The sequence below is a fragment of the Equus przewalskii genome, chromosome 7 (assembly GCF_037783145.1).
Source record: "Equus przewalskii isolate Varuska chromosome 7, EquPr2, whole genome shotgun sequence".
Classification (NCBI taxonomy): Eukaryota; Metazoa; Chordata; class Mammalia; order Perissodactyla; family Equidae; genus Equus; species Equus przewalskii.
In genome coordinates, this window is record NC_091837.1 from 22,128,423 (window position 1) to 22,150,834 (window position 22,412).

Genomic DNA, 22,412 nt, shown 5'->3' on the forward strand with positions numbered 1-22,412 from the left:
AGCCGGGGGTCCCACGAGACTCCAGACCGGACCGCACAGCCACGCCTCACCCCCTCTCGAAGTCCTGCCCGCTTGGCCCACCATATGGGAACACCCCTGCCCTGCCTCCCCCCTCCCACTGTCCAGAGACCCTGGAGAGCCCCGCCTTGCTCTGCAGGCGACCTGCTGGCCTCCACCAGGCCGTTCCATGACCTGCAATCCATCCCTCTACGTTCTCGATTTGTCTGTCAGGCCTCAGCTCCACGGCCCCTCCTCCGGGACAATGTCTCTGCCGCCAGAGTCTGGGTCAGGCGCTCGGTCCTGGACCATTGCTGCCCGGTCATCGTATCTCTGAGCGTTCCGTCTACACCTCGCCCCCCCTCCTCCAGGGGCGCAGGGAGGCCCAGCCATCTCCCGGCCTCAGCCTCAGCACCCACGCAGTTCAGTCAGCGCCAATGGGGCTCTGCCCCGTCTCCCGGGCCCGCCGGGCAGGATGAGCCCCCCACGCGTCTCCTCACCTGATTGGCTTTCTCCAGGTTGGTCATGATCAGCCCGACTTCATCGGCCCTGACACAGAAAGACAGGCCTGAAAAAGGGCTTCGGCGGCCGTGGGGCCCCACCCACCCTGGAACCCCAGCCCCTGCCTGAACCCAGGGGTCTTGCAGTGGGGGGCTGGACTGTGGAGTCGGGGAGTGGGGACAGCCCCAGGATTTGGGGCGAGGCAGAGGGCCCTGCCCAGCAAATCCCACTCATGCAGGTGGGGACCAGAGGGTGCTTCATGAAACGGGTGCCTCAGGCAAAGAGGCAGCAGGAGAAGAGTCAGAAAGAGGAGGCAGGTCTGAGAGGGTCAGAGGGAGGAGGCAGGTCTGGAGGATGAGAGAGAGAAGACATGTCTGGAGGATCAGAGGGAGGAGGTAGGTCTGGGAGGGTCAGAGGGAGGAGGCTGGTCTGGAGGGTGAGAGAGAGGAGGCAGGTCTGGGAGGGTCAGAGGGAGGAGGCAGGCCTGGGAGGGTCAGAGGGAGGAGGCAGGCCTGGGAGGGTCAGAGGGAGGAGGCAGGTCTGGGAGGGTCAGAGGGAGGAGGCAGGTCTGGGAGGGTCAGAGGGAGGAGGCATGTCTGGAGGGTGAGAGAGAGGAGGCAGGTCTGGGAGGGTCAGAGGGAGGAGGCAGGTCTGGGAGGGTCAGAGGGAGGAGGCAGGTCTGGGAGGGTCAGAGGGAGGAGGCAGGTCTGGGAGGGTCAGAGGGAGGAGGCAGGTCTGGGAGGGTCAGAGGTTGGAGGCAGGTCTGGGAGGGTCAGAGGGAGGAGGCAGGTCTGGGAGGGTCAGAGGGAGGAGGCAGGTCTGGGAGGGTCAGAGGGAGGAGGCAGGCCTGGGAGGGTCAGAGGGAGGAGGCAGGCCTGGGAGGGTCAGAGGGAGGAGGCAGGCCTGGGAGGGTCAGAGGGAGGAGGCAGGCCTGGGAGGGTCAGAGGGAGGAGGCAGGTCTGGGAGGGTCAGAGGGAGGAGGCAGGTCTGGGAGGGTCAGAGGGAGGAGGCAGGTCTGGGAGGGTCAGAGGGAGGAGGCAGGTCTGGGAGGGTCAGAGGGAGGAGGCAGGTCTGGGAGGGTCAGAGGGAGGAGGCAGGTCTGGGAGGGTCAGAGGGAGGAGGCAGGTCTGAGAGGGTCAGAGGGAGGAGGCAGGTCTGGAGGATGAGAGAGAGAAGACATGTCTGGAGGATCAGAGGGAGGAGGTAGGTCTGGGAGGGTCAGAGGGAGGAGGCAGGTCTGGGAGGGTCAGAGGGAGGAGGCATGTCTGGAGGGTGAGAGAGAGGAGGCAGGTCTGGGAGGGTCAGAGGGAGGAGGCAGGTCTGGGAGGGTCAGAGGGAGGAGGCAGGTCTGGGAGGGTCAGAGGTTGGAGGCAGGTCTGGGAGGGTCAGAGGGAGGAGGCAGGTCTGGGAGGGTCAGAGGGAGGAGGCAGGTCTGGGAGGGTCAGAGGGAGGAGGCAGGTCTGGGAGGGTCAGAGGGAGGAGGCAGGTCTGGGAGGGTCAGAGGGAGGAGGCAGGTCTGGGAGGGTCAGAGGTTGGAGGCAGGTCTGGGAGGGTCAGAGGGAGGAGGCAGGTCTGGGAGGGTCAGAGGGAGGAGGCAGGTCTGGGAGGGTCAGATGGAGGAGGCAGGTCTGGGAGGGTCAGATGGAGGAGGCAGGTCTGGGAGGGTCAGAGGGAGGAGGCAGGTCTGGGAGGGTCAGAGGGAGGAGGCAGGTCTGGGAGGGTCAGAGGGAGGAGGCAGGTCTGGGAGGGTCAGATGGAGGAGGCAGGTCTGGGAGGGTCAGAGGGAGGAGGCAGGTCTGGGAGGGTCAGAGGGAGGAGGCAGGTCTGGGAGGGTCAGAGGGAGGAGGCAGGTCTGGGAGGGTCAGAGGGAGGAGGCAGGTCTGGGAGGGTCAGAGGGAGGAGGCAGGTCTGGGAGGGTCAGAGGGAGGAGGCAGGTCTGGGAGGGTCAGAGGGAGGAGGCAGGTCTGGGAGGGTCAGATGGAGGAGGCAGGTCTGGGAGGGTCAGATGGAGGAGGCAGGTCTGGGAGGGTCAGATGGAGGAGGCATACCCCAGCAGTGCTGCACTTACTTGGATGCGGCCTCCTCATCGTATTTCCGCCGCAGCTCCAGCAGCTCAGCCTGCGTTGCCTTTAACGCTGGGAAAAAGGAGAGAGCGGGGTGAGGCTCCCCGCCCCCAGGGAGGTGGACACCTCCTCCGGTGGGGCCTGGAAGGTGGGAGGAGGCGGGGCGAATGAGAGCAGACAGTTCCCTGGGTTAGAACTGGTGATAGGCAGTGAGTTTCCTGCTCCCAGAGGGGCTTGAGGGATTTCTCATAAACTTCCAGATTGCTGATTTCTCTGGGAGAACTGAAGGGACTGGGCCACTAGGCCGTGTGGCAGTGCCGGGCTGGCACTCAGCAGTGGCCACCTCTGTCGCTACAGCCTGGGTGCTCCTGGTTGCCACAGTCTCCACCCTTCCCTGCTGCCTTCCCCAGCCCAGCCGGCTTGGTTGCCTGCCTGGCCTTTGTTGCGTGGCCTCTGGGGACCAGGCTCGGATCCCTGCTGGGTAGTGTAGGTCTTTCTTCTCCCTTCCCAACTCCCGTCTTGCCCTCCTGACTCTAGACCCCTGAGCCCGTGTTCCTAGTGTCACCGTCCCCTCCTGCTCCTCCCTCTGGGTCCCCTGGTCTGACAGGCCGGGCCAGGTGCCAGACACGCACCTGAATGCAGGACCTTGATCTTCTCCTCCGCCTCCCCCAGTCTGGCTGCCAGAGTGATCTGGACTTCTTGAAGGCCCCTGCGGGGACACGGGGCTGCAGGCCATGCGGACCGACGGCCACCTGGCTTCCCACCCCGCCCGCCCCGCCCCCTCCACCTGTCTCTGTAACAAGCCTGTAGACACGATGGTCAGGCACCTGCCACCCTGCTATTTTGCTGGCCGTGTGCCCCGCATTGGGCGGCCAGTCAAGTTCTGGCAGCATTTTCGGGGGCCTACAGCAGCCAGAGCCTCAGTTTCCTCGTCTGTAAAACGCGGTTTCTGACGGGGCCTGCCTCAGTGGGTGTCGTGAAGCATGTTTGGCGTGGGGCCCGGCACTGTGTTCCCTTGACATCGACAGTTACTACGACTGGCCTGGGGGCATTTTCCCCTCTCATGGCAGGAGTCTGGGACGCCCAGCCAGCCTCCTGGGGCCTAGCTCAGGGGTGATGCAAGGTCTCAGCACAGACAGAGGGGCGTGGCTGATGCACAGCCCGGGCCTTACGAGGTCGGCTGAGTGGCTCCAGGGAAGGGGGTCCCGCCCCTCCCCCTCTCTCCCTCCACTCCAGCCACAGAGGCCTGCTCCTACCTCAGGGCCTTTGCACTGGCTGTTCCTCTGTCATACCCCGCCCTATACACCTGCAGAGCTCATGCCCTCACCTCGCAGGGCTGTGCTCCCTGTCTCCGTGAGGCCTGCCCTGACACCCTGATTAAAACTTCAGCCCCCTTCTCATCCTCCCTCTCCTCTGCTATAGTTTTCTTCACAACCCTTCTCATCTAGGACGCCATTTATTTATCTTGCTTATTTGTGTCTTCTTCACTAGAAAGTCAGCTCCAGGAGGGCGGAGGTTTCGTCCACTGTGCTCACTGCCGTGTCCCTGGCAGAGGGCCCGGCACGCGGTGGGCGGCTCCACAAACTCGTGGAACGAAGGAAGGAAGGAGTAAGTGAACGGAACGGTAAACGAAATGCCCGCCACGGAGGCATCCCAGACACGCCCAGGAATCCACGTGTTGTCACCACCGCGCCAGCTGTGAGGGCGACTGTTCCCCACCACACCGCCCTCCGCGCGAGTGCCGAGCTGAGGCGTCATCTCCTTCCGTCCTCACAGCAGACTAGGAGTTGATACTGCCTGTGACGGTCAGTGTGATGTGTCCACCTGCTGGGCTACAGCACCCCGTTATTCAACAACACACTGATCTAGGGGTTGCTGTGAAGGGATTCCATAGACGGGTCAACATCTACAATCAACCAACATTAAGTAAAGGAGACTAGTCTTAATAATGTGGGTGGGCCGCATATAATCAGTTGAAGGTCTTCAGAACAAAACTGAGGAAGAAGAAATTTTGCCCCAAGGCTGGAGCCCTGACTTCTACCTGAGGGTTTCCAGCCTGCTGGCCGGCTCGACCAGTTCAGATTTGCCAGCCCCCTCTGTGTGAGCTACGTCCTTGAACTACATGTCTTCATTCATTAAACTGAAAACCTACTGGCTGTGTTTCTCTGAAGAACCCTGACTAATACATCACCATTAGCCCTATTTTCCAGATGGGGAAACTGAGGCTCAGAGAGCTGATGGGAACTGCCCAGGGCTGGCCCCTGAGCTGCTGAGGTGGAGCTCAAACCCAGGCCCGCGTGTGCATGCATCTCCAGTCTGCATCGGGATTCCCCATGGGTCACAGGCCGGAGCGACCCTCTGGTTCTGCCTCCCCGGTCCCACCTCCCCGCCAGGTGAGCTGCTCACTTTTGCTTCTCCGCCTCATTTCTCTGCAGCAAAGTTTCTGTCAGGAGGGCCTTGCTGGGAATGCCCGGGAGGCGGCTCCCCTCGGTCAGCGTGGGCCCGGCCGGAGACGTCCCCTCTCTCTGCTCTAGAAGGAGAAACAGCAGGGACCACACATCACCCGTCACTGACAGCGGGTGACAGCCAGAGCTGTGCTCTGCAAGCCCGACGGGTCTACGGGTCGTGCTGGCACAGAATCCACTTCCCAAGCTCGGGTGCTGAGGGAGCGAGGCTGTCCAGGCCACTGTCCCCACGGTCATGGGCTTGCAGTGTGGCGAGCGAGCACCGGCATCCGAAAGTCAAGTTCCCGGGCCCAGAGGCTGCCTCTGCCCCCTCAGACCGTCCCTGCCTCCCCAGCCTTCTAGCTACTTTTTAAAAGTCGTGGTAACATATACATCACGTGAAATTCACCAGTTTATTTCAAAGTGTACAATTCAGTGACATTTATTATATTCATGATATTACACAACCATGACCACTAATTCCAGAACGCTGTCACCACCCTAAAAGGAAACGTGTCCCCAGTAAATGGCCACCCCGCTAAGTCCCCGGCCCCCCACAACCAGCAATCTGCTTTCCGTCCATGCATTTGCGGACTCTGGAGATTTCACATCACTGGAATCACCATACACGTCCTCCTGTGCCCGGCTTCTCTCCCTCGCATGCTGTTCTCGAGGTTCACCCAGTTGTCACGTGTGTCAGATCTTCATTCCTTTTCACGGCTGAATAATATTCCATTGCACGGATGTGCCCCCTTTTGCTTTTTGTTCATTGTTGACGGGCAGTGGACTGGTCCCACCGTCGGGCTGTTGCTGCCAGAGCACCTGTCTTCCACTCTTTGCAGGGCAGCCCTGGGAGTGGAACTGCTGGGTCACTGGGTAGCTCAGGTTTGACTTACTGAGGACCCAGCACACCATTCCCCCCGGCAGACGGCACACACGTGGAGCTGACCCCGGGTCTGCCCCTGCAGGCTTGGTGGCAGCTCATCCCACAGAGAGGGCAGCGTGGGTCCTCAGCACCCAAGTTGCCAGGGGAGACAGGTGCTCAGTGGCCAGCCGCCCAGGGCAGGTGCTCTCGACCCTGGGCCGAGGGACGCAGCTAAGTCCTGTGCTGGTTATCAAGCTCCGACTGTGGGTCTGGCACGGAGGGCGAGGGCAGAGCTGGGGTCTGCAGAGTGAGCCCCTCAAGGAGATGACACAGCGGCCAGGGCCTGGCTCATTCTTACACACGCACACACCTGCACACACGGGCATGCACGGGGCATGTTTCAGGTGCTGAGGCCACAGCCGTGAACGAAAAGATGAGGTCTGACCATCCTGATGCAGTGACAAGCGTCCTCAGGAGAGATGCAGCGCAGGCTAGAGCTCAAGGGCCTTGGTCTGAATCCCCGCTGGTCCACCTGCTGCCTCGGACTAAGTTTCCCCTTCTGTAAAGTGGGGCCAGTGACACCTTGGAAGGTGGATGCCAGGAGACAGTGGGATCCGTGTGAAAGGCCCACGGCACAGAGCAGACGCTCTTGGGAGGCAGTTTCCACAATGGCTCCTGCGCTTCCAGAGGGGCGTTCAAACCCCGGCGGGCCCTCCGAGGAAGGACGTGCTGGGGAGCCTGGCAGGCCTCACAGAGGTGCCCACATATGAGCTGAGGCTGGATAACTGCCCGGTCCTGCTTGTCAGGGGGGACGGCTGGAAGGGCACTCCGGGTGCAGGAACAGAGCTGGCAAAGTGCCGTGTTTTAGTCCCCGTAAGTCTTCCCCAGAAGACTCTGCCCAGGGCCAGGCATACAGGAGGTGCTCACTAGGCACAGAGCGGGAAGGGAGAGCTGTGAAATGGAGCGTGAGAGAGTGGACATTTCCCGAGAAGCGACTTCATCCCAAGCTCTCATTTGACAGGCCCCTGCCCATTTCATCTTCCCACAGGCCACACCCGGCCCACCACTTGTTTTGTAAATAAAGTTTTATTGGCACACAGCCACGCCCACTCATTTGCATATTCTCCACAGCTGCTTTCACACAGAGCTGAGCAGTTTGGACAGAGACCCACGGCCTGCTGAAGCCTGAAATATTTACTCCCTGGCCCTTTACAGAGAAAAGGTAGCCTTGCTGGTCTCTGAGGGGAATCCTACTCCGTCACCCCTTAGACACCGTCCCTACACCTGACTCTTCCCCTCTCTGCTTCATTTTTTTAGCCACCATGCTGAATTTTGTTCACCATTCTCTTGCTTTTAATCGTTTTTAACACAGTACGTGTACATCTTACACCATATTTTTAGCTCTGCCGGTTTCTTAACTTGTCTTCTCCGGTGCTGAGATCCTGTTTCCCCGTCCTCCAAGGCAGACGGCAGGACTACATTTCCCAGCCTCCTTTGCGGCAGGGTGTGGCCACGTGACTAGGTTTTGGCCAATGGGATGTGGCCGGAAGTGAGCGTGTCCCCCTCCAAGCTTGGCCCCATCAGCCTGGGTGTGGCCCTCCATCTTTCTCTGCCTGGTCGCCCGTTGTCAGCGTTCACGGTGACTCCGGACGCCACGTGTTGGAGGTGGCAGGACCTCCGCAGCCTGGGTCCCCAAGTGGCTGTGTGGTGCATCCTCTGCAACTTCCCCGCCCTTCAAAGATACGGCTCTGAGTTGTGGGGTTGGTCTGTTTCAGCAGCCGAGGACCCGAACCCATCCCGCATCCAAAACCATAAAGCCCAGTTCCCGTCCCCCCACCGCCCCCAGCGAGGCTGAGTTTGGTGCTGAAGAGCCACAGCCCGTGCTTATTAGGGACGCCCCGAGAAGGCCTGATGACTACCTTTGGGGCCGAGGAGCTCGGGGTGCCTCTTCCACGAAGCGTGGAGGTCTCGCCGCGGCTGCCCGCTGGGGTCGAAGCTGGGGGGCTGCAGTCTGTCGTCTAGGCTGCGCGTCCCCTCAAACACAGGCACAGGGTCTGCAGAGAGAGAGGGAGGAGGACAGTGGTGGGGGTGGCCCTGGGGGCCGGGGACACCCAGGCTGAGGCCGTGGGGTCTCGTGGGTCCCTCCCCGGGAAGCTGGGGTCGAGGGACCATCCACCGGAGCCACCTGGAGCCTCTCTGATGGCCAGGGCGAGCAATGGGGACTTCCCGCTTTAGAGGGGGCAGCCCTCTTCAGGCCGCTGCTCAGGGGAGCGTGTGCCTCCCCAGGGGGTGGGTGTCCTGCTCAGCTGCGAATAATAACAATAACCATAACTGACATAATAACTGCATCTTCTGGGTTCTGCGATGCCATCTGTGGCAGCCCTGAGATGGTGTCTTGCACGCCTCCAACCACGGGGAGCGTCGCTGAGCAAGGACCCAGCTGTGACTCTGACATCCATCAGTCTGGGGCCAGCCGTCCCACGGGCTTTCCCAGACAAGGCCTGCAGAAAGCGGGATAAAGGCAGACCTGCTCCAGGGGACACAGGGCTGCCCCGAGGGCCGAGGACGCCCCCAAGGTCTCCCAGCGCTTCCTGAGGCTGTACGCAGTCTGGATGCTTCCACCCAGCTCCCCGCCTCTCCCAGCTCTCTCCCTCCTCCCTTGCCTGCGCTCCCCCCAACAGCATCCTTGCACATGTGATTCTCGGGGGGCTTCTCAATGGACCTGGACCAACATGCCATCATTTGTGACACACATGGCCGGTTAAATAACGGCTTTTCCGGAAATACACACCCGGATATAAGATCCCTGCCAGTTTCCCAAGGGCTAGAAGGTGAGGAAGATGCAGGTCCTTCCGCCTGGAATTTGTCCCCCCCTGCCCCGGCTGTCACCCAGCGAGCACCTTCTGTTCCTTCAGGTCTAGAGCCCAGCACCTCTTCCTCCAGGTGGCTCCCGTCCCCCCCAGGGCAGGTACGAACAGCTCCTGCCAGAGCACGGGGTGGCATCGCCCAGGCTCCAAGCCCATCCATGGAAATGGGTCCCCCTGATGCCCCCAGCATCCCTGGAGGCTGGCTTGGATCCAATTCGTTTTCACAGATGAGGAAACTGAGGCTCAGAGGAGCCAGGTGACCTGCTGACGGGTGGAGGTGAGACTCGAGTCTGGGTCTCTTTCTCTGATGCCACGAAGGCTTCTGGTCAACGTGGGGTCGGCATTTCAACGCCAGCAGCCACCAGTGGGTGTTTATGGGGTCCCCAGAAAGCTGGGGCCTCCTGGCTCCAGACCAAGGGGCCTGGGTCTGGCCCACAGTCCTTTCAGCTGCACTGAAGGCCTCTCTCTTCCTGGTCCTTCCCCTGGGGTCTCCTGCCAGCATCTGCTTGGCCATGGCTCTCTACTGGGAGGCAGAGGGAGTAAGAGCACGGATCCCGGAGTCAGACATCCCTGGGTCCTGGTCTAATCCATACTTGTTTCTCAGGATTGCTGTGTGACCTTGGCTAACAACCCTACCTCTCTGTGCCTCACCATAAAGGTACAAACCTCTTGGGGCTGTGTGATGAGGATCCATATAAAGTGTTCAACACGGCGCCTGGCACTTGGTCAGCTCAGAACAAGTGGAAGCCCTGGCTATTCCAGCCTTTCTGAGCTCCACTCACACTGGCCACCTTCTCTCAGTCCCTCAAACGCACCTTCCCACCCCAGAGCCTTTGGACAGGCAGCAGCCTCTGCCAGGAACACCCTGCCGCCTCTCCCCCGTTTCAGCTAGTTACTCTTACTTGTCTTTGCAACTCAAATGCCTCTTCTTCCAGGAAGCCTTCCTTGACCAGTCAGTCCTCCGATAGGAGCTCTCCCAGCTGCCTACACCCTTCCTTCACAGCACTCATTGGGCTTAAAATTTTTATTGATTTGCAAGTCCACCTAATTAACACCCACTGGACTGCAAACTCCACAAGGCAGGGCTGGGACTGCATCTGTCTTTGCTCCCTTACTGGACCCCCTGTGGGTGAATGAAGCCTGACACACAGTCCGACCCAATAAACATCTGCTGACAGAAGAAATGTGGCAGTGCCTGTGCACAGGGGCCTTCAGGTCCGGCTGGAACAAGGTTGCCTCTGTGTTTTATCCGTCTCCTCCCGCCTGTTTGTTTAGGTGGCAGGAGGCTCGGACAATGGGCGTCTGTGGGGAGGTAGGCAGGTGCATGAGAAGGCCGCCATCTTCCCTCTGTCAGCACTCCCCCCACGCCTGTCATTAGGCAGGGCCTGCTCAGCGGGGTATGCCATTATGTCTCCCCGGGCTGATGTAATTATACATTGACATAATTAACCCAGCAAGTGCATTAGGCAGGCCAGCTAAAAATTCATCTATAATTATTTGTTGTGTGCATGCTAATGAGTCCATCTGCACTGCCTTTGTACAACACGGACAAATTAATTTACAAGTCTGGATTTTTTAATAAGTTCAAGGAAACGCTTCCTATTGTGTCCTGGCTTTTGAGAAAGGAAGAAAAGGTGACAAGCGCTTGCCGGGGTCAGGGAAGTTAGATAAACACAGGCGGGCGCAGCTCCGAGCCGGCCATGGAGAGTCATGGAGGGCCATGGAGAGCCACGGAAGGCCACGGAGGGTCATTGAGAGCCACGGAGGGTCGTGGAGAGGCGTGGAGAATTGTGGAGGGCTGCAGAGGGGCACAGAGAGTCACAGAGGGCCAGAGAGGGCCACGGAGGGGCACGAAGAGCCATGGAGAATCACGGAGGGCCACAGAGGGCCACGGAGAGCTGCAGAGAGCTCGCTGTGGCTCCAAGCAGGTGGAAAGATCCAGCCGTGGCTCGGGGGCCAGGCTGGCCACACGGCCGTCCACGCCAGAACACTCCCCTCAGGTGATGAAAGGTGTCGCTCACCCCTTCGTTCTTCCCGGAGGCCCTGCGGTCACTCCTGGCTGCCGGGCGCACTCTGTCTGGGGGAAGCTGCCCTGGGGCCCTGGAGAGGCGGGGGACAGGGTTGTGTGGACACTCAGGACCTGTCCAGTGGGTCCCCGGGTTCCGGCCTTTCGCCTCTATTTGCTGTTACAGGGTAGAACACAGTGGTGAAGCTCACAGAACCTGAGGTCCACCTCTGGGTCCAAATCCCATGGGGACTGGAGCCTCAGTTACCCCACTTATAAAGTGGGAAAAGATAACAGTTCCTCCTTCCCAGGAGCGATTACTGAAGAGTGAAAACACATCCGGAGAGCAGCAGCGTGCTTTATGGACCTCTGGACAGTGGTGAACTCTCGGGGCCTCCATGTCTTCATGGATACAAGGGGACCACTGCGTAGGGGTGGTGGCAAGGGCAGGGCGAGAGGATGCATGCAGGTGTGCCCAGGGCTGGCGCACAGTAGGGCTCTTACACCCTGAGAGGGGACAGCAGGCCTGGCTTCTCGGTGCTGTGGTGACGCCCGTGAGTCTGAGGACAGGGCATGGCCCCATACGTTCATCGGTGCCCAGGGACCCAGAACCAATCACCCTGCTGCGAGCTCCATTCTGGGGCCAAAGACTCCAGTGCAGAAAGTCCTGCCGGAGGGACCCATGAGGACAGTCTGCCCAACACCCCGCACCCTATCCCACTGATGGGGAAAAGCGGGGCCCGGGGGCCCCCTGAAGTCTGCCAGCGAACTGGGACGGGGCTCTTCTTCCCACACTGTACTGGGCCTGGCTCCCCAGTTTGAGGGAGCGAGGGGGGGCTTAGGTGACTCAGCCAAAGTCAGGCCATGAGCGAAAACTCACAGCCAAAGCACTGTAAATGGACTCGAATTCATTCAGGCTTCACCACAGCACTGTGAGGTCGGTGCTGCTGTGTTCCCATTTTACAGATGGGGAAACTGAGGCACAGGTGGGGGGTGGAGTCGCTTCCCCAAGGTGAGGCCTGGTAAGGTCGATGCTGCTATCTCCCTTTCCAGACAAGGAAATGGCCCAGAGAGGAGATGCCATGTGCCCAAGGTGACCTAGCTCAGAAGTGCAGAAGTGAGATTTGAACCCAGGGCCCCAGGAGACCTTTGTAGTGGGCCAAGCTGCCCTGAGGCAGGGCACGGGGAATTTGTTACTACGAGGCCAGAAGCAAGAGACTGAGAGCTCTCTTCTTGGCCTTGCTGCCGGCTTGCTGTGTGACTTTGGACAAAGCACAAGACTTCTCTGGGCTCGAGTTCAAATTCCTATTACAAGCATATCCCTGGCACATGTTCAGACAGCACTGGACATCATCAGAGAGGGGTGGGGTCCTGATGAGGCGAGTGCCTTGTCCCTGGGCCTGTCTCTCAGAGCCAGACACTCAGGGAGGTGATGATTAAACCCCTTCACAGCTGATCCTGACACAAGAGGCACCAACGCTGCAAATCCTCCAAATTTCTGAAGCCACCCTCCGATACAGGGGGCGGGGCCAGGCCAGGAGGCTGAGGGCCATGTCCCGGCTGTGACACCTTCAGGGAGAGCCACTCAGGCCCTGTGAGCCTCAGTGTCCCCGACAGGCAAATGGGGATAACAACAGCGCCTACTGCGCGGGCTGTGTGGGGCTCCGGGAGCAGGCTGCACCCCCACGACAGAGCCGGCACCCCGCCGACTCTTGGAGGCCACTCTGGCCCGGGCTGCTCCCCGCCAAGGACTGAGCACAGCGGCGGGGAGAGCCAGGCCCCTCTGCCGACACCAGGACAGGCAACCCTGTGTCCCAGACTGAACTGTGCCCCCAAGTCCAAGGCGACAACCCAGTGTGACTGAACTTGCTGACACGGCCTCTAAGGAGGTCATTCAGGTCAAATGAGGCCATGAGGGTGGCCCTGATCCGAGAGGATGGTGGCCTTACAAGAAGAGGGGGAGACCCAGAGCCCCCCACATGCGCAGAGACGAGGCCACGGGAGGAGCAGTGGGAGGCTCGTCGGCCAGCCAGGAGCAGGGCTGTCCCCAGACGCTGGGCTGCCGGCCCCTGGCCGCCGACTCCCAGCCTCCAGCCTGGCGAGAAGACGTGTTGCTGTTTAAGGCCCCGCTGTCGGGGTTGTCACAGCAGCCGGAGCAGAGCCTCCCACGCCAGGGCGCCCGTCAGCTGGCCAGTCCTCAGAGCTGCCCTGCAGGGGTGCTCCCACCAGCGCCCCCTTCCCTCCCCCCTCCCTGTCTCCTCCGGCTCCCTCCCCTTCTTCCTTCACCCGTGTCTTCCCCGGTATGTCTCTTCCCCATCTAACGCCATCTTGGAGTCTGTCCCAAACCAACACACGACTACTCTTCTGCCTCTCAGAGCCTCAGCTTTCCCGTCTGTAAAATGGGGACAGTCTCAGTGGACCCCGCCGTGGAGCTGCTGCTGGACTCCAGAGTCTGTGGACCCGGAGCCCATGTGAGGTGCTGGCACGCACCATAGTGGGCGAGCCAAGCTCGCAGGGACCCACGGCCCACGCACCTGTTCACTCAGCACGGGTCTGCTGAGAGTCTGGGGGCCTGGTGTGAACGGGTGGACAGGAGCCGTCCACACAGCTGATGCCCCAGTCAGGGTGGGGCTCATCGACGGGCAGTGGCAAGTGACCAGCTCTCACGCGCCTTTTCAAAGGCTCCCCGAGCCCAGGTGCAGAACAGGCCGGCGCTGGCCTGGCCAGGCGGGGGAGGGGGGCAGTGCTCAGGGTCCCAGGGGGACAGAGTGGGGGGTGCTGCCCCGGGCCGCACGGTGCTCCCCCAAGTTCACGTGCAGCCAGGACTTCCAAAGGCGCCCTTAAAGTGGGTCTTTTCAGACGAAATCACATTAAGATGAAGTCGAGGGGACTAGGGTTGACTAGTTCCATCACCATGTCCCTTCCGCGCTTGGCCTGCTCTGAGACTTTGTCCTCGCTCCTGGTGTCGCGGGCCGTCCTCGGCGTCTCCTTGCTTGTGGCAGCGTCCTCACTTCGATCCCCCCATCATCACACGGCCTCCTCGCCGCGTCTCTCTCCTCTTCTTAGAAGGATACCAATCCTACGGACTAGGGTCCACTTTTACCTGATTACCTTCAGAGACCCTATTTCCAAACACGGGCACATCCACGGGCATGGGCTGAGGACTTCAACGTATCTTTTTGGGGAACAAAATTCAACCCACAACAGATGGTAACTGACCGGGTACCAACCGCGAGAGAGACGGAGCGAGGAGCTGCCAAGGCTCCAGGCCCGGCCGGAAGGAGGTCCTCACTGGAGAATAAGCTCCTGTCACGTCACCTGCCGTCCGGAGACAGGCCAGTTCCAAGGGGAAGAGCTGGTCCCAGGCGCCCGGCTCCTGCATGTCCATCCTCCCCAACCACGAAGGAACTGGGCTGGGGGCTGAGGGCTGAGGGGGGGGTCCCTGCTCTAAAAGTGGACAGGGGCCTTTTCCACCCTCTATTTCCTGCCCCAGCGCACAGTGTGGAATTCCTAGATTTTACAGCATTCCGGTAAACTCATTCCTTTCCACCCCACCAACTGGGAGAAATCCACAGAGCCCTGAGCTACAGCGCTGGGGGCTGAGTTAGGGAGGAAAAAAAATTACCAGCATCCAGAAGACTGGAAGATTCTGCCAGATTATAACCAGGTAAAACGCTCGGCCGAGGTGGCTGGCAAACGCAAGGGCTCCCCACTCACCCCGCCCGTCGGCATCACTCGATGCAGAAATGTCACCGGCTGCTCTTACGAGCACAGATTGAAGGAGAAATGACGAGAGATCTTGACAGCGTGTGGAGAAGATTTCCCAGAGGACCTGACGGGCAGGGGGCTGGGGGCATCTTGCTTTCATTCCTCGGTCCCCCCTTCTCTCCGGGGACCCCGCTCTGGCCTTTCACATAGTAGGTGCTCAAAAAGGGGGACAGTTTGAAGCTACGAAGTTGTGGTCCTTTGTGACGGCAGCGGCAGGAACGAGCACAGTCTCGACTGCAGCCGTTCACCCCTGGGGGTGTTTCGCTGAGCACCCACTACGGGCGGGTGCCACTTCTTCAGCTGCCAAATATTTCCTGAGCATCTGCTGTGTGCCACGGAAGCTTCTGGGCCCTGGAGACCCAGCGGTGATAAGAGGAAATTCCTGCCTTCCTGGGGTTGACATTCTACAGGCAGAGAAGGACAAGGGACAAATAAACCAATGGCATGAGGGGCTGAGAAGAATGCAGCAGGCTCTGGGGAGAGAGTGGCCCGGGGTGTGCGTTGGGGGACGGTGCTAGCTGAAGCAGCCCGGGCAGAGAAGGCTCTCGCAGGAGGGGACATGTGAGCAGAGCCCCGAAGGGAATGAGGGAGCCAGATGGGGGAATAATCTAGACACAGGAGGTGCCAGGACAAACAGCCCCTTCAGACCACGGAAGGGAGGTGGACCCTCCCGACCAATCCCCTGGAATTACTATTCCAGAAACACAGCTTAGCTCCATCTTCGTGACAGCTGACCCATTTTACCGACTAGGACGTGGGGAGAGGCTGGCAACGCCGGGTGACTCCTGGTGCCAGCTTCACCTCTGCTCCCTGCAGGCTGGTCTGGGCGCTGCTGCCGAGGGTGGGGGTTGGGGTCAGAGCAGGCTCCAGCCCTCCAAACACTAGTTTCTGGTTTTCAGCCCCAAAATCCCAGCTACCATCCATTCTGGAGCAGATGGGGTCCCCACATCTGCAAGGCTGGGGCATGGGGCAGATGAGACCCTGACCCAGCATCTTGAGCCAAAAGCTCCAGGAAACTGATATTTCTTCACACACACTCCCCACCTCGTCATGCACTTTGCATATCTCATTTAACCATCAAAACAACCACGTGAGGTACCACTATCACCCCCATTTTCCAGATGAGAAAACTGAGGCCCAGCAAAGGGGAGCTGCTTGCTCAAGGTCACCACGTGAGAAAAAGAATTCCAACTCAGTGGGGCCCAGACACCAGACGTGGGCGTACTCACGCACAACCTCTGCTCTGTCCACCTGCCCAGAGACACCGCCAACTTGACATCTGTCCTTACACGACTCAGTGTTTCTTAACTTAAATATACTTTAAAAGAATATTTTGTTTCGCTATTGTGAATAGATAATTGAGATCCCGTATCATGAACAGAAAAAAAACAAACACCAAGAAACAAACAAACAAACAAGGAAACTGATGATATTAAGTTCTAGTTAGACCCTGTCACCTGCCCAGGACCTGGAGCCCGAGGCCGGCTCTCCGTGGCCAGAGGGAGATTCACAGGTGTCCTACAGGCCTCCGAGATGCTGAGCGAGACTTTATCTGGAAGAAAGCAGAAAGCGACACCTGGTACCCAATGTGTTCGAAGCGTCAGTGTTGTGCCAGGTACAGCAGGCTGCTCCCTAGGTCACTGACCCCACTTGGGGACGCGAGCTCCCAATCTCCAGAGCGACCCGGGTCGCCCTCGGGCATCTGGCAAGCCTCACATCCTGGTGTCAGGATGCCCTGCAGCTCCTGTCTGGAGCCAGGGAGCTCAGCACGTCCAGCCCTGGAAACCTTTGGGCTCGAGCCCCGCGGCTGCCCGGAGCCCTGGGCGGCCCTGAGTGCCTGCCCCACAGACGGGCGGCGTGGAGATGTGGGCAGCGACAGCGGGAACCACAAGGCCTGAGATCCAACGTGAATAAAAAAGCCCAAAACAGGGGCCCTCCAATCAGAAGCGTTTGACTGCAACAAACCCTCTGGATAACCGAGCACGTGGGCACACACACAAGATGGAACAGGAACCGTGAGAGCTGGCAGGTCCCACAGGGCGCGCAGGGGGCACACAGTCGGCAAGGGGAACGCCTTTGTCTTTCAGACATCCACCTGCTCTTTATGCACAAATTGCTTAACAGAATGCCATTCATTTTGGTTACACCGGACCTGACCCCCTGGAGACGCTGCCAGCGGACCAGACACCTGGTAATATTTTCAGGCCGCACCGAGCGCCCATCCCCTCCACCGCTGGTGCGTACTGCGGGCACAGGTGTCAGAGGGTCTGCGCTGCGGGGCGAGCGGGACGCAGGAGGGGCGGCCTCCTTCCTTGCGCCGGGCCGTCTGAAGGAGAGCAGGCGCCGAGCTTTTTTAGGAAAGCCAGAGCCACCAAGGCTGCCCGCGGGGCTGTTTAGAAACACATATATGCAGAAGTATGCGCGCGCCCCTCCAACACGTCGTGGAGACAGAAGCCTTCTCCCATCTGGGCCAGGCTCCGGGCGCCCGTGGGGGCGGCGGCGACACCAACTCTGATCCTTCAATCCTGACTTTTCCATAGCAGATGAGGCGTGGGCCCCCCCACGCGGCCTGAGCCAGGTGTCCGCCCACCCCATCTCCCCCCCGGGGCGGCTGCCTCGGGCTCTCCTGGCTTAAGCAGGCACAGAGCGGCTGGAGAGGGTCTTCCTTGTTGGCACTGGGTGGTGCTGGTAATAATACCACCACCAACAATAACAACGGCAGCCACTGCTTACTCAGCACTTAGCACACGCTGGCCGTTCAGCTGAGGACCTTACGGTCTTCACTTCACTTAATCCTCCCAGGGCTACCAGGAGGGCGTGCTTTTCCTGAGGAGGCAACAGAGGCTCAGAGAGGTAGAGCCAGCTCCTCAAGGTCACCCAGCCAAGGAGCAGCAGAGCCAGGACTCAAACCCACGTCTATTACAATAAAAATAAAGTTCCCACATGCTGAGCTGCACAGAAAGTTCCAGGCTGGCAGGGACCGTGTCTATTTTGCTTAACATTGTGCCCTTGTGTGGAAAAGAGTGCCTGGCAAACAGCAGGTGCTCAATATTTGTTGAATGAATTGCACGGGGCTACTACTCTATGCCACACACCATGCTAAGTGTTCTCCTTTCTTATGGAACCCACCTAGCGGCCCTATAAGTAGGTGAGATCATTACCCACATTTTACAAGTGGGGAAACTGAGGCTCAGAGAAGTCAGGTGTGATAGGGGAAGCAAAGGGCAGAACGGGGATTGGCCCCACGCTGTGGGAGGGCCCTTCAGCCTGGAGGCCTGCTGGTGCTCCTCCTGGCACCGCTCTGCCCCAGGTCTGGAGCTCGTGACTCTGTTTACCCTCGACACAAGCCCCAGGCTTTGGAGCCCCAGGCCAGGAGGACCAGCAGCTCTTGGCTAGTGAGCGGTGACTCGTTCTTCCTCCGGGTGACATGTCTGCACTTCTGCAAGGGGGTCACACTCCCAGCCTAGAACCTCAGCTGAGAACTTCTGTACTGGCAGCAAAGACCCTTAACTGGTTTTCACTCTTTTTAGAACTGAAGTCTCTAATGGTTTGGTCCAAACCCTTTCAATTTTTAAACTAATCCTGCATCTGGGTTAGGAACTGAGGGTCGAGATTCAGGTTCCCTCACCTCTTTGCTGTGTGACCTTGGGCAAGCGGCTTGACCTCTCTGAGCCTGCACTTCCTCAGCAGCACGATGGGGCAGGATGGCAGTACCCCCCTTCCAGGGGGCTGTGGGGATCAGTGAACTTGTTTCTCTAAGGGGCTGAGCACACGGCCGGACACACAAGAAGCACCCCAGAAACGACCCGGCAAGAGGATGGTAGCTCATGCTTAAAACCAGATTCACAGGCTGCCCTCTCTGAGGCGCCTCCTTCCGCCGGCCCGAGTTGGAGCCCTTTCTCTGCTGGGCGTTCTGGGCGTCTGTCTTTGGGTCCCATTGGCCCTGCTGGACTCTGAGTCCCGAGGGCAGGCAGGACTCGAGCCACAGGGTGGGCACTAGCAGGCGCTCAGAGAATGAGCTGATGCAAAGCCACAGCCGAAACGCTTGTCCTCGCTCCTGAGAGGGAGCAGCCGTCTATGGAGCGCCTCTGGGTACCAGCCTCCCGCCGGCCGCTATCATCACTCCTCTCCCAGTGCTCGGCTGTCCGCAAAAGTGGAACTTACACAGGGGGCCGTGGGGAGAGGGCCTCCCGGCAGAGGACCCGGAGCGGCAAAGGCGAGGCAGGAAACGGCCGCCTCTAAAGGCGCTGCCGTCTCTGGGGAGACCTGACCCTGAGACCCTGAGCCCCGCGGAAGGGAGGGGTGAGGGCAGCCAGGGACAGCGGCTTCTCCTGATCCGCATTTCCTCCGTGAAGGGGGCTTAGCCACTAGGTGGCGGCAGAACCAGCCATTTGGGACGAACACAAAGCTAAACTCAGCCTCCCTCACTACTTCCCTCAACATATATTTCAGATGGTTCAAGGAATCAAATCTTTAAGAATTAAGATCGCAAAAGTACTAAAAAAAACCCCAACCCTGACCTTCAGGTGAGAAGGGGTTTTTAAAACATGACACAAAATCCAGAAGCCATAAAGCAAAGGTTTGGTAAGATGCCCTACTTTCTGCAGATATTTTTGAATGCCTGCTATGTGCCATAGACAAGAGACATTGTATAAACAAAGCTAAGAAACAAAGGGCAAACTAGGGGAGAAGATACGAAACGTGTTTACCAGGACAAAGGTTAAAATCCATCATATACAAAGAGCATCTACAAATCAACAAGAAAGTTATCGCTCTGATAGAAAACTGGGCTGAGGATACACAAACCAGTGATTCATGAAAGAAGAAATATGAATAGTTCATAACATATGAAAAGATAGTGTAACTAGCAAATGAAGGCATGCAAAATAACTCAACAAGGAGAAAAAAAGAACTTTTATTCTTTTTGATCACAATCCCGGGTTTGTGGTCAATATGTGGCTACAACATATTTTCCTTCCCAAGTTTTCTTCCTCGTCCTCGGAACTACAGCATGGCAGCAATAAGCCGTGTGTCCTCAAGCACCCTAAATGCCCACCGTTGGAGGGGGGCTCAGTCAATTTCAGCACAGCACACCAGGTGCCACCCACGACGGAGCAGAGTTACTCAGGACCTGTAATCACACAGGGAAATACGGGTGCTCGTGGTGGGTGAAAGGAAGAAGGATCCAAAACGGCACAGGCAGAGGGAGTGAGCATTTTGAAGACATACAGGGGAAAAGATCCAAAAGAGAAATGTCGAGATGGCCCCACTGCCTTTCCCTCCTCCTTTCTACTTTGCTCTATTTTCTGAATCTGACAGTGCGCATATGCAACTTCCATAACTGGGGAGAAATATTTAAAAACCCTAAACGCCCTAAAGCATTTTCCTGTTCCACAGACTCAGTAACCCCGTTGCCCAAACCGCTCACCCCATGTCCTTGACATCCGGCAGAACCTTGTGGAATCAATAGCGCACGCCTGCAACTTGTGTAACTTGTCCCGACGTCAGCCTGGCAGCGGGCTGCTGCTGCTGAGACCCTGCCACAGGCTCTCACACGTAGTATCGAATCCTCACGTCGCCGACGAGAAGGTTCTATTATTATCCCTCAGCTACAGACACAGAAATCAGAGCTCAGAGAGGTTGAGGCCCCTGCCCAAGGTCACACAGCTCAAGAACACCAAGCCGAGTCCCACAAGCCGTGTGTGCCACCATAGCTCGAGCACCGAAGCCGCCGGCCTTTGACTCCTTTCCGAAAGACGGAGCTGGGAGAGAGGCACCTGTCAGGCGCTGTCATCTCCCGCCTCGGGTTCTTAAAAACCAAAGAAAAGCAGAAAAAACATTTTGGGGGCACTCACCTCTCTCTCTTCCGTCGTCAGCGATGTTCCCCTGCCTGCCCTCTTACTCGCTCTTTCCTCCTTTCATTTTTTTCTTTTTTTTTTTTTGCTTTTAACTAATCACTTGGTTAACGAGTCAGCTTTCTGACGCTGGGGTCGGTCCCTAGCGCCTCTCCGAGCGCGACAAAGAAATGAGCCGTCACCGATACAGAAGTCAGAAAGGTTTAAATCAAATCATCCTCCACAACAATGACATTAATTATGCTTTTAACACGTCGTCCTGCTTTTTTTCTCACTTCACGCCGCATCTGTGTGAACAATATCCCGAAGATTTACGGTTTTCTTTCGTAATTACAGACATACAGGCTGCTCACTTATCAAAATACTTGCTGAGCAATCATGCGATCTTGCCTTTTCTGCCAAAGATTTGTGTTGGCAGCAGTCATTCAAAACGAAAATGTTGAATCAGGACTTGTGTGGCTTGGCGGGGGTGTGGGGGGGTGATTTCGACAAATAATTTGCCTGTCAAGAAATACGACAACAGGAGAGCACGCATCCTGGCGAATTTTCCGGGAGTGTGATTTCCGCGAGGGGCTGGGGCGCGTGGGGGGCGCGGCGAGCAGGGGCGCTCCCGCACCAGAACCACTTCTGACATTTGGTTCCTGTGTCTGAGGATAAAATTTAATGAGAACGGAAATATGTCTTCCTAATTCCCCTAAGAAATCATTAAAACATTCTGTTATTCTTAAATGTCTTGGAAATGAGTTAGAGCCCCTCACGGGGCAGTTCACACGGTGCGTCTCCATCACTTAAGGCTCCTTGTCCTCCAGCTCGGTGACAGCTGGGGACGTCCGTCTCCCCTGCCACCCCCCATTTCTGGGGAGCAGAGATGGGAAATCAGATGCGTGAGGTCGGCACCAGGTCTGGAATGACCCTTTGGGGAGACGGGCAAGAGGGCACGAGGACCTTCCGGAAAGTTCCACGCAGGTCGTGGGAGCTCTCACTGTCCGTGGCTAGCACTGCGGTCCTGGCCCTGTGATTGTGTTCACAGGCCTCTTTCCGGAAAGATGAGGGTCCCAAGTGAACCCCAGAAATGACACCTCCTTCCACGCGGGCCGTAAGCCCCTCCTCCCCTCAGCGCTACACTGTCTGGCGCTCCCCTGGGCTTGAGACAACAGCTTATTCGAGCGACTATCTGGTCCCTCCATCAGGAGAGTGCCAGCTCCCGGAGGACGGGACCCCTGCCTGCGTCTGCGGGCTCACGGCTAGGTTCTCAGTGTCCAGTGAGTGTGGGCACACAGCAGGCACTTAATAAAGGCTGTCTGAGTAAATAAACCTGCGACAAGCAGAGGGCTCTAGCTGAAAAGTACCTTTGTGTTCAAATTACCCTTCGTCCCTTTTCTGCATCCGAGTCTTACTTCTAATTCACTCAACAAACAATTATTAGGTGCCTACTGTGTACCAGGTTCTGGGTACAGAAGCTTTAGCATGACCCAGCCTCTGGCTTGGAGACCCTCACTTCCCCCGGGGAAGCCAGACACACAGGATGACGAGAGTTGCTCATCTCCTCCTTCAGAGGAGATGGACGCTCAGGGAGGGGAGCTAATCCCCCTGCGGTCACCAGGTGAGTGCGTGGGACACACAGGATTCGCGGGTCTGGCCCTGAGCCCGGGAAACCGAGCCCCCTCAGTGCTGCCCCCTGGTGCCACAGGCGGGTACTACAGGGTCTGGAGGAGGAGCAGGTGTGGGGACTCCTGGGCGGCGTCTTTGGGTCTGTTCTGGGTCACTCTCCAATGTCATTTGTTGCTGTGACCGTGAGACCCAAACTATTGAAACAAGGTGGCAAATAAGACGGTTTATTTTTCCAAATATTTTCCAGATACCTCTGATGACAGTGGAGACATTACAAGCAGAAAGGCTGAAGGAACGGGGCCTCTCGGCCACGTGCCTGGTGGTCCTCAGTGAGGGTGACAACGACCTGGGCTGTAGACACAGGCTGCCTCGGCCTTGTGCCTCAGGGTCACGTCCTCTCGGGAGCATGGAGCCCAAGGGCTGCGCTGCCCAGCTC

At 58.4% G+C, this 22,412-nt stretch overlaps 1 protein-coding gene across 7 annotated transcripts in view; it reads right to left on the reverse strand.

Annotated features, from left to right (window-relative positions):
- The window catches only part of CUX2 (cut like homeobox 2), a 241,246-nt gene that overhangs the window by 31,001 nt on the left and 187,833 nt on the right, over positions 1-22,412 (reverse strand). For 6 of the 7 annotated variants that reach the window (XM_070628909.1, XM_070628910.1, XM_070628908.1 and 3 more), the window contains 5 exons: positions 7,790-7,924; positions 4,968-5,091; positions 3,194-3,270; positions 2,567-2,633; positions 498-546 (listed from right to left, as the gene is read on the reverse strand). In XM_070628909.1, coding sequence (XP_070485010.1) covers positions 498-546; positions 2,567-2,633; positions 3,194-3,270; positions 4,968-5,091; positions 7,790-7,924 — 452 coding nt within the window. Of the gene's footprint in view, positions 1-497; positions 547-2,566; positions 2,634-3,193; positions 3,287-4,967; positions 5,092-7,789; positions 7,925-22,412 lie in introns of those variants that run through there. The other variant, XM_070628913.1, reaches the window with a different exon arrangement.